The sequence below is a fragment of the Syngnathus acus genome, chromosome 3 (genome assembly GCF_901709675.1).
Source record: "Syngnathus acus chromosome 3, fSynAcu1.2, whole genome shotgun sequence".
Classification (NCBI taxonomy): Eukaryota; Metazoa; Chordata; class Actinopteri; order Syngnathiformes; family Syngnathidae; genus Syngnathus; species Syngnathus acus.
This window is the reverse complement of record NC_051089.1, coordinates 15,944,279-15,962,823: the sequence shown is the minus strand read 5'-3', so window position 1 is coordinate 15,962,823 and position 18,545 is coordinate 15,944,279. Positions and strand designations below refer to the sequence as shown.

The 18,545-nt window shown below is 39.8% G+C and overlaps 2 protein-coding genes across 4 annotated transcripts in view; one reads left to right on the top strand and one right to left on the bottom strand.

Moving 5' to 3' along the window:
* The window catches only part of LOC119120165 (C-myc promoter-binding protein-like), a 37,649-nt gene extending 31,572 nt beyond the window's left edge, over window positions 1-6,077 (bottom strand). For 2 of the 3 annotated variants that reach the window (XM_037246803.1, XM_037246804.1), the window contains exon 1: window positions 5,835-6,077. The gene's annotated coding sequence lies outside the window, so the exon portion shown is untranslated. The remainder of the gene's footprint in view (window positions 1-5,834) is intronic. The other variant, XM_037246805.1, reaches the window with a different exon arrangement.
* Window positions 6,078-16,107: 10,030 nt separating this feature from the next.
* socs4 (suppressor of cytokine signaling 4) lies at window positions 16,108-17,509 on the top strand. Its single transcript, XM_037247574.1, has one exon. The coding sequence runs from the start codon at window positions 16,121-16,123 to the stop codon at window positions 17,276-17,278; it is 1,158 nt and encodes a 385-aa protein (XP_037103469.1). The 5' UTR covers window positions 16,108-16,120; the 3' UTR covers window positions 17,279-17,509.
* Window positions 17,510-18,545: the final 1,036 nt, after the last annotated feature.

Here is an 18,545-nt window from a genome sequence, read left to right as displayed (position 1 = left end):
GGGTACGGCAAAATGATCTGACACATTTGTAGGTTTAATAAAATGCAAATAAATTAAAGAAACAAAACATTTTTAAAAAATGTTTTCGAAAAGTACATATAATGCCATTTTGTTTTGTTTCGTTTTGTTTCATTTCATTTTCATGTCACTTTTACGTGACATATCACGGAAAAATGGTAAAAAAATATATATATATTATATATCCAACACTTTTTTTCCGAAGTATGAGTAGCACTGGAGAAGACGATGAACCCGTTCGTTCACACTCTGCGGTACTTTGATGAGGCAGAGCCAGTGCGAGTTACCACAGGTCTTAGCACGTCCTCTGAGTAGCCTTCTGTTAGTCGTGACGGTAAACCTGTGCAAGCGTGCGGACTCATAGGGGTGGAATGATTTTTGAAACTCGTTTAAACGGTTCAGTTCGACTGTACACCCATAAAAAATGCTTTTAACCCAATTTGGGTTAAAAATTGGGTCAATTTGACCCAACTTCCTGGGTTGTTTTGCACATAAACCATTTTTTGCAGGTCAAATTGAGTTATTTTTTTTGCAAAACAACCAGAGGTAAATCATGTGATATTATAATGTTATGATGGTATAATGTTGCAGCTTTGGTTTGCATTGTATTTTTAGCTGACTCAGACGCATGGTGAGCATGATCGTCATTCTTCCACCAGTCATGTGGCACTTGCGCAGGGAGGCGTTGCCTTTAATTTGCATTTATGACACGGCAATATTTCAGCAAAGAATTCAGCATGTTCATGCTCTTATGCTTACACTTTCACTCCACAGACATAGTTGTAATTCCGTGATTTTTTTTTTACTAAATACTAACAGAAACAACTGAAAATAACATTCCAACATATTGCATGGGGAGCCTGGTTGGCACAATTCACATCACAGTGAGTCCACCCATTATTGATGACTTAACTTGTGATGGTTGAAGAAGAATAAATTCTGAAAATCATTTTGTCTGTCAATTTATAGAAAAATGAATCCAAACTAACCAGGTGAAGCTTTATCATGCAACAAAACAATCAGGGGGATAAAGTGTCCAGTCTTGGACTAGCCAAGTCAATCACCGGCTCTTAACACAATACAGCCTGCGGTTCACATCCAGAAGAGGAGACTGAAGGGAGAGGCCCCCAGAAACAAACAAGAACCAAAGGAGGCTGCAGTAAAGGCCCAGGCCTTTCAAATGAAGAATGCAACTGGTGGAGTCAATGAGACCTGGGGTTGATGCAGTCATTGCATGTAAGGATTATGCCAAATATTACATGTTATTCAGCCTAAGTTAATTTAATAATATCTGTTACAATAATTTGGCTGACCTGAAAAGTGGGTGGGAGACCACAATCACAATTCATCAAACCATTATTCATTGATTTATTGTCTATTATAAATTGAATTAACTTTACTATTACTACTATACAGCCGCTCGGTGGAGCACTGGGTAGCACGTCCGCCTCACAGTTAGGAGGGTGCGGGATCGATTCCACCTCCGGCCCTCCCTGTGTGGAGTTTGCATGTTCTCCCCGGGCCCGCGTGGGTTTCCTCCGGGCACTCCGGTTTCCTCCCACATCCCAAAAACATGCTTGGTAGGCCGATTGAAGACTCCAAATTGTCCCTAGGTGTGAGTGCGAGTGCAAATGGTTGTTTGTCTCTGTGTGCCCTGCGATTGGCTGGCAACCGGTTCAGGGTGTTCCCCGCCTACTGCCCGATGACGGCTGGGATAGGCTCCAGCACACTTGCGACCCCCGTGGGGACTAAGCGGTTCAGAAAATGGATGGATTACTACTATACAATGTGAAATAGTAAATTCCAGGTGTCTTTAAAAGGAGACCTAAAATATTTTGGAGGTAGGGTTCTGCCTCACAACTGAGATTTACTAACACAACATACAATCAGCCAGGTAGACTGTTTCAGATAACTTGGCTCCATACTTGGTTTGGATGCAGAATGTACAATAGAGATTAGCGCAGATTAGCAATTGCACGACATGCCACCAGTCAGCTAATTGGATTGTGGAACGCAAACGAGATTGGCCTGAAACCAAAGAAAGAACTGGTGAAATCTTTAATGCAGAGTATTATCTTTTTGTATGGTAGGGAAAGCTGGGCTTTGTACCAAAATGAGGAAAAAGAGGCCTTTGAGATGTGGCGTTGCAGCAGAATGCTGCAGGTCAAGGAAGGACAAGATGACAAATGCTTAACAGGCTATTTGGAACAAAAGGAAGACATTTGAGGTGTATTCAGACTTGACTGTTTGGTCCACATTAATCGAACCAGGGTTCGATTGTAACGCTGGTCCGGACCTTTTGTGCATGTGTGAATACACGCAAACAAATCCTGGTGCGGATTAAAGAAACGGACCGAGACCCACTTTTTCAAGTGGTCTCGGTTTGCTTTCAAACAACTCTGGTGCGGTTCGCTTCAGGTGTGAATACAAACAGCGTAGATCTACAGTCTGAATAGGAACCGCACCTAATGAAAAAAATTAAGTCCGGTTTTGGTCCGGACCAAACAAGCGAACTAAAGGACCTTTCTGGTCTGAATACACCCTTAGTATTTTGTAAATTAAGTATTGGAACATCAAATTCATTTACTTTTGTCATATACTGATGGCATTTGGCTTTGAAAACAAAGAAGGAATAAAACCCACAAATTAAATGTTTGCAAAGACGTTTGCAAAATGGTTACAAACTGTTTTTCTTGACACCAAGACATTTTGAACATTAGCCCGAATGAAAAACCAACATTTGAACAGTAAAAAAGGAAAGACTTTCTAGAGGTACTTGTTTAATTTCTACTCCAAAAACTTCTACTCAGCTCTACCACGCTTTGATTGAGAGCACAGCAGCCTAAGTACACCTAATTGAGCTCTGTGGCCGATACTGATCCAGCTGGTCCATCAATAGTCGGTCTCATCTTATCAGTCCATAAAATCTTTGAAAAGTCTGTCTTCTGATATTTTCTGGGCCAGTCTTGGCATTTCAACATGTATGTTTTGTTCAGTAGTGGTCAGCTGTCAGCCTTCCATCCCTTGGCCATGTCTCTGAGCACTAAAAACCTGATACTTTGGTAGATTGTATGCAAGTTCCAGAATATGGTAGCACTGAAGGATAATGGGTTCCTAGTAGCTTCATGTTTGAGTCTTCTCAAATCTTTAGCAGTTAATTTGCGTCTTTTTTTCCTGAGCACGTTTCCTGCAACATTGTTGACAATTTACAACAGGGGTGTCAAACTTATTTTTGGCGCGGGCCGCATCATAGTCATGGTTTCCTTTGAAGGGCCATTGAAATTGCCAACCCAAATAAATGTCTGAATGTCTCAAATTATATATAGTGTAACAAACTCAACAAACTAGTGAATAACTAGATGAATAACTAGTTTTCAAAACAGAGACTAAGAAAAACTGTTAACATATTTTAAAAATATGAATGGTAATAAAAATTGCTAGCAATAGATCAATTTTTTAAAAGTGAAAACAATTAGTAATTTTAATATTGACATGAATTTGATGCACAATTTGTCTTCGCGGGCCACATAAAATGATGTGGCGGGCCGTATCTGGCCCCCGGGCCTTGAGTTTGACACGTGATTTACAATGAAACATTTGATGGTTCTGTGGTCATGCCCCAATTATCTTAGCAAGAGTGCTGCATCCCTCTGAAAGATTTTTTTTCTACAATTTTTGTTTTTTCAGAGTCTTTTTCTGCCCCATTTTGCCTGAGAAAAACAAACTGCCTAATAATTATGTACATTGTGATATAGGGTGTTGATCTGCTAAGGCCCTACCATCCCTCATAACACAAATACACATCACTTGATATGCTTGTATTGAGTAAGCATTCAAGATTATAAAGCATGGAGTTGGAAATTATGCATAAAAATGATCATACAGTCATAATATGCAGTCTTCTAATAATTCTGCAAACTGTGTAAATTGTACATTGATAAAAGAGCTCGAGCATAGCTAGCTCAGTTAGCACCATGTCTGTATTGTAATGTCCAGAAAGTTCATACCTTGGAGCCCAAAAAAGTCTATTAACGACAAAAATAATTATTTCCCACAACACAATGGTTGCTCATCTAAAGCAATGATGTAAGCTAATGTGAAAAAGCACATATCATTGCTACTGAGGACTAAATAGTTAACTCATAATTGCACCTCCTCATATGAGGGGGTTTGTGGTTTTTCATATTGTAACTTTTACAGATGCATGCATAATACATTGTAATAAAGCTGAATGAATGTTAATCTTACAAGTGAACAGAATGAAATATGTGCTGAATATAAAGTATTTTGTAATCTCAACCCCAATGAAAATGATTGCTTTGGCAAAATACAGGTTGCAAAGTGCTGTTTGACATTCGAAGCCCCTTTGCACCTGCCATATTGTTTGCGGCCAAGAAAGCAATGTGAATGTGTTTCACACAATGATGACAGCCCATTGGGAGCAACTTTTGGTTCAATGTCATGCTGAATGATATACTGAATATATACCGTAATTTTTGGACTATAAGATGCACCAGCTAATATTAGGGGGAAATCCTGTTTTGTGCACACGCACACACACATATGTACATACATTCATACATATACACATACATACATTCATACATATACACACACATATATATATATATACATACATATATATATATATATATATATATATATACATACATATATACATATATATATATATATACATATATATATATATATATACGTATATATATACATATATATATACATATATACATATATATATATATATATATATATATATATATACATACATATATATATATATATATATATATATATATATATACATACATATATATATATATATATATATACATACATATATATATATATATATACATACATATATATATATATATATATATATATATATACATACATATATATATATATATATATATATATATATTTATATAGTCCACACAGGACTATAAATCGCAGGTGTTTCAAATGAAATCTCCTAATTTCTATTACCAAACAAATACTTTTACAATATCATAACAATCATGAAAAATCCATAAATGGGCCGTACCAGACTATAAGTCGCAGGGTTCAAAACCTGTGCAAGAAGTCGAACTTATAGTCTGGAAATTACGGTAGTATATGCATTTATATATACAAGACCTAAGGTATGCCTAATATCAAAGCCAAGTTCCAAAACAACTACAGTACTCAACAACGAGGCTCCTTTATTACTGCATTATCAAGGGACGCTGTCTAAGACATAGTTTATGTCTATGAAGAATGAAAGTTATTTCGCCCCACAGGCAGCCTTTTACACTAAATGACTACACAGGACTCAGAAGCTCCTTGCTCACTGATTCTTCTAACAGAACAAGCGATGGATTTCTAACACCGTCACCCCAAAATAACCTGAAGCTAAGGGGGTTTACACAGTGTTTTGATGTATTTATAGCAAAATACCACAACGTACTCGGGGGTTAAATAACACATCGGCGATGGAGCCATATGGGTTGACGGCAATGTTACTTCAATTCACCGCTACCAGCTCAGGTGATCTCAGCAATCGACAACTGGCGTGGGTTGCAACAACCTGTGGCGCACATTGTAGGAAGGTAGCGAGCAAGGAGAGCACGACACGCGTAACATCCTCCGCGAGAATGACAAAATTCAGTCTCGAGCCGTGACAGGCAAATGGGAGAAGGCAAAGATGGTGACAGTGTGAGCGAGAGCTCGGTCCTACGCTTTAGAACAATTCTGTTGAAGAAAACGGGCAGCAGCTGCACTTCGACTAACTACGTTCATCATTCCCTACTTACCCCAGTTGGAAACGTTATTTTTAGTCTTCCGGGCGCAGCTTCGTCGGTTGTCATCTACCGGTGCTAGTGCATTTATGTGGTAGCCATCGTTCCGTGCGTTTATCCAGTCGTCTCACAACGTGACTGTTTTGAGTCTGGTCGAGTGAAACGTATTGCCTCCCCTGTCAGTCACCGCGCCGAGCCGGGTCGGCTGTCCGCTCAGTCGCCATTTTGCTTGTGATGGGGAAAATCCGCTACCCGGCGCGTGCGCGCGCACGTACACAGCCTCGGCACATATGCGCACGCAGACACACCTGCGATGGCCTAATTCCGTCAGCATTGAATTTGGAAATTCATCTCTAATTGCAGCACAAATTGTTTCATTTATATGCAAGTGAAGAACAAACTACAACCCACTGTTGACAACGTATTTCACAGAACAACAACAACAACAAAAAACGCAAATAGAGATGAAGTTTAAAGCTCTTGATTGGTTGAGAGCTTCATCTTGGTGAATTATCAGGTGGGGAAATAAATTGGGACATGAGGTTAGAAATGAGATATTCCCATGGTCAAATTTGACAGAATTGTTTGATGATGTTGGTTGCAAAAATAAGTGTGGTGAATGAGTGTTGCATTTTGTGCCTGTCTAACAACTAGAGCTTCTGGCCTAGCTTATTCCGACAATCTGGCCCTTTTATCGGTCATACTTGCTTTTACTTCATGCAATAAGGTGGACCTGCAATTTGCTGTACTTCCTTAACATGCCAAGCATTCATTATTGAAAATACAAACAGGCATAAAAGGAGAATGAATGATGAAGCATTGTGAATGTAATATGCAGTCTGGTGTAACAGATTGAGTTTTATCTTCATTTCTTTGAATTAGTGATTAACATTTGTAGTTGAAAATACTAAGTGTTTTCAAGTTAAGTTTGTGTACATGAGCAAAATGAAATAAAACTATAAAGTACATGGCTGTTAGGTAGTTTATTTCATCACTAGGGGTGTTGAGTTGACATAGTGTTCCCACACAGTCCACTCCAGAATCCTGTAAATCCATATCACTGTGTGGGAACACTATCCGCTACAATAGTAGTTGTTGTCTTCATTTGACAAAAATCTTTCTGAAACTCATTCAAATGTCTGTTTCAAAGTGTACACAAATTATGCAGTATTGAAGTGTGACAAATAAAACATTTTTGTTTGTTTTTCCGTCAGCTAGTCCCCACGGGGGGCACGGACGTGCTGGAGCCTATCCCAGCAGTCATCGGGCAGTAGGCGGGGGACACCCTGAACCGGTTGCCAGCCAATCGCAGGGCCCACAGAGACAAACAACCATCCGCACTCGCACCTAGGGGCAATTTAGAGTGCTCAGTCAGTATACCATGCTTGTTTTTTAGGATGTGAGAGGAAACCGGAGTGCCCGGAGAAAACCCACGCAGGCACGGGCAGAACATGCAAACTCCGCACAGGAAGGTCCGGAGGTGGAATCGAATCTGCACCCTCCTAACTGTGAGGCAGACGTTCTAACCAGTGTTCCACCATGTTACCTTATATATATGTAGGCATTTTCATAAAATAAATGACTATCTAAGTTACCTTATATATATGTAGGCATTTTCATAAAATAAATGACTATCAAAACATTTGAAGTCAGTAATAATTAGTCTCCTAGATAAAACGGAATATATGATAATGTATGGTTCTTTGGTGCTATCTGCTGGTGGGCAAACGCAAATGCTCTCAAATGGAAGGTAAAATGATTACTGGAAAAGTGTACTGTAGCACATAGCGAAGGATTCAGTTATTGTTAATTATGGCGGCGCCTAGCACCAGCTGATAGAAATTCTCACCAACAGAGTAGAAGATATCGACCAACAATATGAAATTAATTACAACAAAAAAGATATTGCTGGACAAGGCAAATGTGGATTTCTACTGACTCCTGCCCAAAAGGGGCGCAACTGGAGGTAGGGTGAGTGAAAACCGTGTGGTAGGTACTACTGAGATTTATAAGCATTAAGCACAAAGTTGCTCGACTGAAACAGGATCAAATGTTGGCATTAACGAAAATCTCAACAAGCAAATTGCAACCATTGCATGGAGAGCTTGCCAACTGAAAAGGAAGGGAAAATACAAAGCACTTGGACGACAAATTGTAAAATGTTCGGAAAGCCAGAAGGATCTTCCCCAGAAAACACCAAACCAATACTGATCAAAACGATGGATGAACTGGAGAAATACGCAAACTGAGACAAATGTGGGTACTACTTGGAAGATCAATTTAATAACTTCACAATAAGGAAAGAAAACTGTCCATAATCCACTTCAATAGCAGGAATTAAATGCCAACTTTGAAAAATACAGGACTATGTTAACACATTAGACAAACTTCTCAACGTCACTGCAATATCGAAAACGTGGATCAAATGTGGCTTAAAAAGAAACGGAGTCAACAAGTTTCCACCTTGATGAATATAGATACGTTTACAGATGCAGAAGCAATAAAATAGGTGGTGGAGTTGAAATCTATATTGAAAACAATATTGTTTTTGAAACACTACTATGTAAATGATGATTGAGACTATTTGTGAATATGTAACAGTCAAAATCAGTCTTTTTTTTCTATCTGTAACTATGAAAACAAATGGCACACGCACCCACAGAACACAGACGTTCTGTATTGAAGAAGAGAAATGAAAAACCAAAGTGGGGACACACTTGACATGCACCTAACATACAAAACCTATTCGCGGTATACCAGTGGCTGAGGTCAAATACTGGAACAGAAATCTTTTGGACTGTGTCTACAATACAGGCTGGTGCCTGTGATGCTGATATGAGCAAATGTTGTTACAAAAACTCTTCAACACTGTTGTCACACGCTGATACCAAAAATACATAAACAATATTGTGGCTCGAATATACAACAGCGTTTTTCTTGGTGGCCAGGGCAGGCGGCGAGCAGAGCGTGGTCATTGACGGGCGGATGAACCTGTGAATCTAGAAAGTAGTAAACATTGAAAGAGCCACGTGCAATTGAATGTGAAAAGTAGGATGTCGTCGTGATGTTGACAATATCAATGATGACGATTCCTTTTATATGTTGAGTTGGCAGTCATGGAATGTTCTCATAGCACATCAGACCAAACCCACAATCAGAACATAAACACGTCACATACCCTAATCTGATCATAAAAAAGTCATTCCGTATTACCATTGCTCTGTCATCGTCAAACAGGTTTTAGACCAGCGAATCTCTCAATTCTGAGAACAATAAAGGAACTTTAGGTATTTTACTAGGTATTATACTAGGTATACTATTTCAAAATTAGTAGTCAGTCTACAGTTACTTTTAATAGTCAAGTTTACGTATTACAGCATTATATTCATATGAAACTCATGTACTTCAATGATTTTATCTATTGCTAGTCTCCAACATCAGTACACAGTCACCGGAAGTACGATTGGGCTCTCCATATCCGACATCAAAGTGAAAAAAATCCTCAACCGTGCCATCAGTCCAAACGTAGTCATCATCCTGGAAGGCAAAGTGACATTTCAATGAGTTAAACACGACGATAACATCTGCTACAAAACATAGTGAAGTGAGGTGACATAAATCTGCCGCTAAAAGCGATCTGTTGTTTGACATACGGAAGTTGCCTATTGAGTGCACACACTCACGCAGTTACTGGAATTTTCTTCTCTCCAGTCTCCACTATTGATTTTTTTTATTCAGCTTCATGAATGTTCACACAGCTCGTCTGAAGAAATACAAAATCATCACAGACACCCCACCTAGTATTTTTGCATGCATTAGAGGTCAGCAAACACACAGGATGTGATCAGACCAATAAAGTAGTGTAATGGGAGACTGAAAGGCTGCCAAGGATTGTATGTCAGCAAAGAGATGCAAGGCATAACTGAAGTCACGTTAAGATCATGAATATTTAGGTTGCAACCTGTAATACATAGTATAGTACATAGAAACCATGAATCAAGAGTTCATAATTAAAGCTTGAGGCTTGCAGCACTGATGCGTCCAACAACGGAACATTTTGATCTCTCCACTTTGGCATCCTTGAGTTGTTTGAACTACAAAAGTCTCACCGAGTAATATACAAAGCGGATTCGTCTTAAACATGGCGGATTCGCCATGTTTAATACTCGGATTTCCATTTGGCAACACCCATTACCTTGTTTGGTTTGTCCCGCCCCAACGGATGTAATAAATAAAAAACCAGCGCATTTGCAAAAAGTGAAGCGCGAAGTGGCGAGGGATCACTGTATATATGTATATATGTATACATGTATACAATTTGTAATTCTTCACTAATACATACCGTGACTGCACATCAGCTATCTTGAGGGCTAAAAAGGTCCCAGATAGACTGAAATGGAACACTATGCCACACCCTATCAGTCACCGAAGTATTCTCTATATCTAAGGGAGTATAGAGTATAAGGGTTTTCCATTTGAGTGACTGGCCTTGGCTTGGGTTACAGTCTTTAATGTGACGGAAGGGAACGACTGCTCTGGATACTTACGGGCAGCACAAAAGATGGAGACATGAATAATACCACAAAAGTCAATACAGCAGCTCACATGTCCTTGTCGGATGATTACTCCACAGTTTAATTATTTTACACGGATCTTTGAACAGTCTGGTACAATTGAAGACAACTATAAAAATGAGCGTCTCGGTAAATTCATACATATGCCTTTGCCTGCCTGACACACCTTAACGCTAGTTTTTATATACGACACAATATAGAATACAAATTAATAAAATTATAATGGTAAATATTTAAAAGGAAGATTGTTAGGGTTGATAGATTAGTTTGATCCTATGATTATGTTGGAATGTAACCTGTAATAATTAACCAAACTTGTCCTGTCTTAACAAAGTAGTAGAACAAAGTGCTAAGATCCTTTGAACTGATTGACCAGCTGCAGAGGACGCAATCAAAGTTGTACTGTTTACACAACATCGTAAAATACCCCCTGCTATGATTTGATCAGAGGCCAGAGGTTTCATCCTCATCCTGTCCACTCTCACCCCCACCCTGTTTCTCTCAATAAAAATGCTCTTGCAAGAGGCCTGAGTCAGACCTCATTCGATCATCGCTGTATGCACACCGACGAATGACTCTCCACTTGCAAGTGCTTAAAAAGGGCATACTGTCTCCCGTGTGGTTCTTGCAAAAATAAGTTAGAGTGAGCACCACTTTAACAAAGATCCTTTCCCTTATGTAATATGTCTTGACACCGTGGGATAGTAGAAACGCAATTTCGATCTCTTTTGTGTCTTGACATGTGAAGAAATTGACAATAAAGCAGACTTTGATATATACAGTGGAGCCTCGGTTTTCGAACGTCCCGGTTCTCGAACTAATCGGTATTCGAACAAAAAATTCGAGATTTCTTTGCTTCGGATGTCGGACGAAATTCGGTTGTCGAACCTTGCGAGATGAGCCGAGAGGACCCGCATGCCAACTGACTCCGTTCGTTATTACGTTCTCGTTACTCTGAGGATTGCATCAAGTCTAATCATGCCTCCAAAGGAAGCAAGTGGGAGCAGTAAAGCCATCCTAAAACACAAAGACGCTCCTAAAGCAATGCGACACTGAGCGCCCGGCGCGCTGCGGTTGTGCGATCGGACCAAATTAAGCTCCCTGCGCACTGAGGTCCATTTAATTTTTGGAAAGTACATTAGGACTTTAAAAATATTTTCTAAATTTTAGCGACCGCTCTGTCACAATAATGCGACCAGCGCGGTGCAGTTGCGCGGTGGGTGGCGCGCAACGGTTGCGCGTTCGGCGGTGCGCTGCAGTTGCGCGATCGGACAAAATAAAGCTCCCTGCGTACTGAGGTCCACTTAAATTTTGGAAAGTACAGCAGGACACTAAAAATATTTTCTAAATTTCAGCGACGGCTCTGTCACAATTATGCGACCAGCGCGGTGCAGTTGCGCGTTCGGCGGTGCACTGCAGTTGCGCGATTGGACAAAAATGTGCAAATGAAAAAAATGCTTAAAAAAGGCGTTGGGTTTTTTTGGGCTTGGAACGGATTCGTTTTTTTTTTCATTATTTGTAATGGGAAAATATGATGCGGAATTCGAACGATTCACTTCTCGAACAGCCTTCTGGAACGGATTGTGTTCGAAAACCGAGGCTTCACTGTATATATATATATCCTTCACTTTTTTCCTAGATATGGAGTTTGCCAGGCTGAGCAGGGTATCAAGATATTGTAGACAGCTTACTAAATGCAGAGGAAGTTCCACATGATGTTGTCCACTCCCCTTACTGTCATCTCTGCTCATTCCGATCAAGGTCTCTCTCTCTCTCTCTCTCTCTCTCTCTCTCTCTCTCTCTCTCTCTCTCTCTCTCTCTCTCTCTCTCTCTCTCTCTCTCTCTCTCTCTCTCTCTCTCGCTCTTTCTCCATGCCTTCTTGAACCTAACAAGACATATGTTATTCCTTATTTTAAAAAAATAAAAATGTTTTTTTTATTTCCTCAGCAACCATACTCACTCATTTAATTGCATTCCACTGTTGATTTGTTCTTGACTTTAATATGAGTATTTTGTTTACCAGAACGAACGATATCAAGCAGTGATAAAATTGAGATGTGTGATAAATTAACAATGGAACAATCACATTAGGACCACAGTCAGCCTTAAAGTATAATTAAATTGAAAACCAAACAGAACCCACATAGGATGAGCAACTATTATGAAGCTGTAACCAAAAAACAAACCTAACATAATTGACGCCATGATGCTCTACAAAGCAAGACATTTTTATAAAGAGAATACAATGAGTTTACATTATGACACACGTCTCAGGTTTCTACACTGATGAATAAAGGTGGAATACTTGGTGCATGTAATGTGACCCCGTTGCTGTACAGTGAGAGGTGCAGCACTGCCTGTTTTGTCAGTGGAGTCTTCGGATAAAGATCAATGGAAACAAATGAGATCCGTGGAGCCAGACTCTGTACTGATTCAATTTACCATCTATGCAATTCACATTAGAATTCTGCACCTCTCTCTCCCTCTCTCTCTCTCTCTCTCTCTCTCTCTCTCTCTCTCTCTCTCTCTCTCTCTCTCTCTCTCTCTCTCTAGCACACTTTGTAACAGTAACAAATTGAACATAAATTTGAGTATAGTAGTGGCAACAACTACTGTATTAGTGATATAGTACTGTTACAACTGAAATTATAAACCTGATGACCTCAGTTAACAGAAAAGAAACTAAAGGGAGAGTCACTGCTTGACTGGATTTGAAGGGATGAAATCACCAAACATCATTAACTACATCCAGATGTTGTCAAGCGACATGAAGGGATATTAACATAGAGTCTATTATTTTCATTTACGGTTAAAGTATCACCCAGAACCTCCAAATGCATGATCATTTGTTAAAAAATATTTTGAATGACCCTACTGGGAAGTTTGTTTAAAATGGTATATAATACAACATATGCTATTACATAACAAGGATTCTGGCCGACTGGCCAAATCAAACGGGATTCATGTGACCTGCCTTCCAAAAAATGCCTGACAAATGTCCTGTAAATGACAAACCAAATATGAGTTGATATTAGAAAGCATTTGACTTGAGATACAAAATGAAAACTACCTGCCATAATGTATTTTGTAGTTACACCCCCTACAAGCCCATTATCAATGTAATCTGAAATAGAGTGAATGTAAAAAAAAAAAATGAAGCAGAGTAGTCTCCATTCAGTCGGATTTGCATCTATTATTCATGAAAGCTAATATCATCCATGCTGCACATGAGATCGATGCCTCTGTAATGTGGATTAATATGACCCCCCCCCCCCCCCCCCCCCCCCCCCCCCGGTCGAGTCCTGGCTATAGCAGGTTAATGGGCCGAACGATATCACCAACTGGTTCTTCAACTGGACTAAACTTTACGCCATGATCTTTGGACACTTACTGAGATTACATTGTGAGGAGGTGAGTCTATTTCCATTTGTCTGTGGACTGTAGGTTGCAGTTTTGTGCAAGATGGAATTGTATTCTGTGACTGGCAGCACAAAGCGTGCTAGTAATGGGATGATATGTTTAGGGAACAAGTCACACTTGACTTGACCTGTATTGACTGACCGGATGTAATTCTAGTTCCTGAAGGTATCATAGATTCTGTATGGAATTGATTAGGTTGATTGCAAGAACAAATACAGTTGTCATCTATCTGGCCACTGTGATAATGCAAAGCGCATTAAATATTCAGTTAAGAGGAAGTTGAGTGTCACGACATAAGCAGATATATCAGACTTGGTATAGATTTATTGATGGGTTTCTTTTACGCGTGCACATACACCAAGAGCAGTAATATTTTGTCTGACAGATTTGTTTCATGAGTTATATTCACCCGAAAGTCATTCCGTGTTTGTAGATGGTTCACCATGAATGACACGTGTTCTGTCAGTAGCACTTGCTTGGCATTTTAAATGAGAAACCAAATGATAATTCAGTCACTAAGTGAAGCCTGTTAGAAGCTATTTTGTTTCCCCTATCCAACTAAATAATTAATTGAACTTCTAAGCAGGTAATAAGTCCAAACAGGCTGCTGGTAAATCTGATTAATAACCTACAGTTGGGACTCTCCTGCAGATAGACTAGCCCTGTCTGCTCTGGGGCATTTAGTTCAACTACCATCATGACCACAAAAAAAAAAAAAAAATCTATATATATATATATATATATATATATAAATTTTTTATATATATAGTATATATATATATATGTAGATATAGATATAGATATATAGATATATAAAAAAAAATTTTTTTTTATATTTCAATTTTTTATATTTAATTATATATATTATATATATATATATATATAATGTATATCGTATTTGTACACAATGTGCATTATATATATATATATTTATACATGGATAATGTATGGAGATATATATATATATATATATATATATATATATATACAAACACACACATACATATATATATATATATATATATATATATATATATATATATATATATATATATATATATATATATATATACATTTACTTTACAAATCAAATAGATGTATCCCATCAGCATCTGCTCTTTGTGAGTAATTGAAAAAAGAAAGAAAGAGAAATAGAAGACAACTAGTATCAACCTGAGCTCATTATCTCACCTTCTCCTAATACTCCGCCCATCTCTCCTCCAGCTTGACACCGCTCCACCTCTTCACTTCAGACACCACAATGGAGCGGAGGAAACTGCTGCCCCCAGTGGGATTTGACACAGTGATGTTATAGGATGTACAACAATCTGCCATCTGTCAGAAGCGGTGAGGTTGCAAGCTGGTCACACATGTCCGTTAATGTGGAGACAACTAGCATGGGTGAAGAGCTGGATTTGTGACACTGTTTCTAAGGTATGTTGATCTTTTGGAGACTTTAACTGGTGCTTACGGCCTGATCAGAGATATTGCTAACCAAATAAATCACAGTGGTTCTTCTTATGAAGCTTTTAGCAATGAACAAAAAGTATTAGAAGCGAGTGCTATATTACATTGTGTAATAAGAGATGATGTTTTTGTCAGCATTTGTTGATTTGATTTGATCACCAGGGCACCAGATAGGAAGTGAATTTTGACACCCAGAGGAGTGATTTTAAAAAGTTCATTAAAAACCATTTAAAGAGTTTGAATTATTAAGAGAGTGATAGGCTTATGCATTGCTATATTTGTGCTGTACTTTATCAGTTAATGATCTTCCAAGCAAGACTGCCATCCTTTAGACTCTAAAGGAGTCACTAAAGTTTAGAGACTATCCTCTTCCAGATTTAGGGTCACAAGCAGAAGTCACCAACTGTAGTTTTCTAAAATGCTGTAAGTTGTTATATTGTCCATTTAGCAGGCACATTTATTCTTTTATTATTGTGGAAACTCTGTCGTTTTTTAATTAGCCGCCCTGTGATTGACTGGCAACCAAGTCATTAGGCTCCAGCTCGTCCTTGATAAATGAATGGATGTGTTAACTTGTATGAATGCATGTCGATATCATGGCAGTACGATTGCTATTTTTAAGTCAGGGTGAAATAGTAATGAGCTGATAAAGTTTAGGTTTGGACGAATAATGGGATTTCATAACAAAAGTGCAGTTCGGTTGCGTAAGCAATTTAATTGTACAGTACAGAAAAACGAATTGAATAGAAATTGAATTGTTGACACTTAAATGATCATTCATTTTTCCGAAATCTGTTTTCTAATTTCAATTATATGACAGCGAGAGAAGAGGGAGCAGCCATGTCTGAGAAGAAGCCCCGATGCTCGGACACTCGTCCCAAATGTGGCCTTCGCAGTTGGAGTGCCGATAGTTACATTTGGCGAGGAAAGAAGCGCTCGAGGAACTCTCGCAAGGGTTCCAGTCCTGGAGGGTTTGAGGCGGAGGGGTCAGAGGAACTTGGGGTACGGTCCACGTCCTGTCCGAGGAGGCGAAGAGAGAGAAAGTGTAGCTGCAGCAGTCTCGGGGAAGACATCGATGCTGTGTGCCGAAAGGCCATGTCCAGGCGCTCTCTGCGGCAGAAGTTCCAGGATGCTGTGGGACAGTGTTTACCCTTGCGCTCGCATAATCCCCACCATCATCATCACCATCTAGCGGGAGCCTCACGCCCATTCTCTGTGTTATTCTGGTCCAAACGCAAGATTCACGTATCAGAGCTCATGCAAGACAAGTGCCCCTTCTCCCCCAAATCTGAACTGGCTCACAGTTGGGACCTTTTTCAAAACCATGCCACCCAATCAGGTGCCCACATGGACCTGGAGGCTAACCTGAAAGCCAACAACTCCCCACCACATACCCCATCCCCCCCACACATCTCCTGGGAGGAGATCTGCTGCTCCCCTGATCCTAGAAGCCTCACTCAAGAGGACTGGGACACTATTTGTCCACACGAGCAAATAGAGGACAGCAACGGCCACATACTGGTCCCTGATCTCCTGCAGATAAACAACAGCTCCTGCTATTGGGGGGTTCTGAACCGTTTCGAGGCTGAGGAACTCCTGGAAGGCCAGCCGGAAGGAACCTTCCTTCTCAGAGATTCCGCTCAGGATGAATTCCTTTTCTCCGTCAGCTTTCGACGGTACAGCCGATCCCTGCACGCACGCATTGAGGAGAACGGCAAGCGCTTCAGTTTTGATGTGCGCGACCCGTGCATGTACCGGGATAGCAGTGTGACGGGGTTGCTGAGACACTACAGTGACCCGGCCACCTGTCTCTTCTTTGAACCCCTCCTTTCCCAGCCACTACCCAGAACATTTCCCTTCTCCCTGCAGCACTTGTGCAGGGCTGTGATCTGCAGCTGCACCACCTACCAGGGGATAAAGAACCTTCCACTGCCCTCTCAGCTCAGGAACTACCTCGGCCAGTATCACATCAAGTGTCAAGGGGCTTGTGCTGTGTGACTATCCAAAGCAAAAGAGACATTGGTCCTACATGTACTATATGTTTGTTTTTTTTGTTTTTTTTTCCATTGAATTGTTTCATGTAAGTTTCTGGCCTGGACGTATTTTTCAAATATTCAAATTTTCAAATATTCACGGTAATTATAACTTGACAACTGCCTTAGTGTAGTGTTTGACAGAGGAGCAAAGAGGATCGGAGTAAAAATATACATTTTATTTGGAAAATGCAGTTGAGTAATTGTGTGTAAGTTAACAGAAATATTTGAAATACATAATACATATACCGTATTTTCCGCCCTAAAAGGCGCACCGGGTTATAAGGCGCACCTTCAATGAACGGCCCATTTTAAAACTTTGTCCATATATAAGGCGCACCGGCTTATAAGGCGCATAAAATAGAAGCTATACTGCATCAAACTGAGGTTGACTAGGGTTGCGGTATGCATCCACTAGCCAATAACCAACGAGCCCTCTATAAACAATCGCGTTTCTCAAACGATCTCCTATAAAATGATCAGAACTGACTAAAGTTCGATCTAACGCATTGGTACTACTTACCTATGTTTCCCTTCCATATCGATCCGTAGATTTACTCGAAACATTAACAGAGCAGCCTATTTTGACATGAAATAGCCTGGTACGTATAGCAGCTATCGCAATAGCATTAGCCATCCGCAAAGTCTCACGAGCCTCAGCGAAGTGTAAACAATCGCGTTTCTCAAACGATCTCCTATAAAATGATCGGAACTGACTAAAGTTCGATCCAACGCATTGGTACTACTTACCTATGTTTCCCTTCCATATCGATCCGTAGATTTACTCGAAACATTAACAGAGCAGCCTATTTTGACATGAAATAGCCTGGTACGTATAGCAGCTATCGCAATAGCATTAGCCATCCGCAAAGTCTCACGAGCCTCACCTCGCAATCTCCCATGAGCCTCAGCAAAGTGTAAACAATCGCGTTTCTCAAACGATCTCCTATAAAATGATCGGAACTGACTAAAGTTCGATCCAACGCATTGGTACTACTTACCTATGTTTCCCTTCCATATCGATCCGTAGATTTACTCGAAACATTAACAGAGCAGCCTATTTTGACATGAAATAGCCTGGTACGTATAGCAGCTATCGCAATAGCATTAGCCATCCGCAAAGTCTCACGAGCCTCACCTCGCAATCTCCCATGAGCCTCAGCAAAGTGTAAACAATCGCGTTTCTCAAACGATCTCCTATAAAATGATCGGAACTGACTAAAGTTCGATCT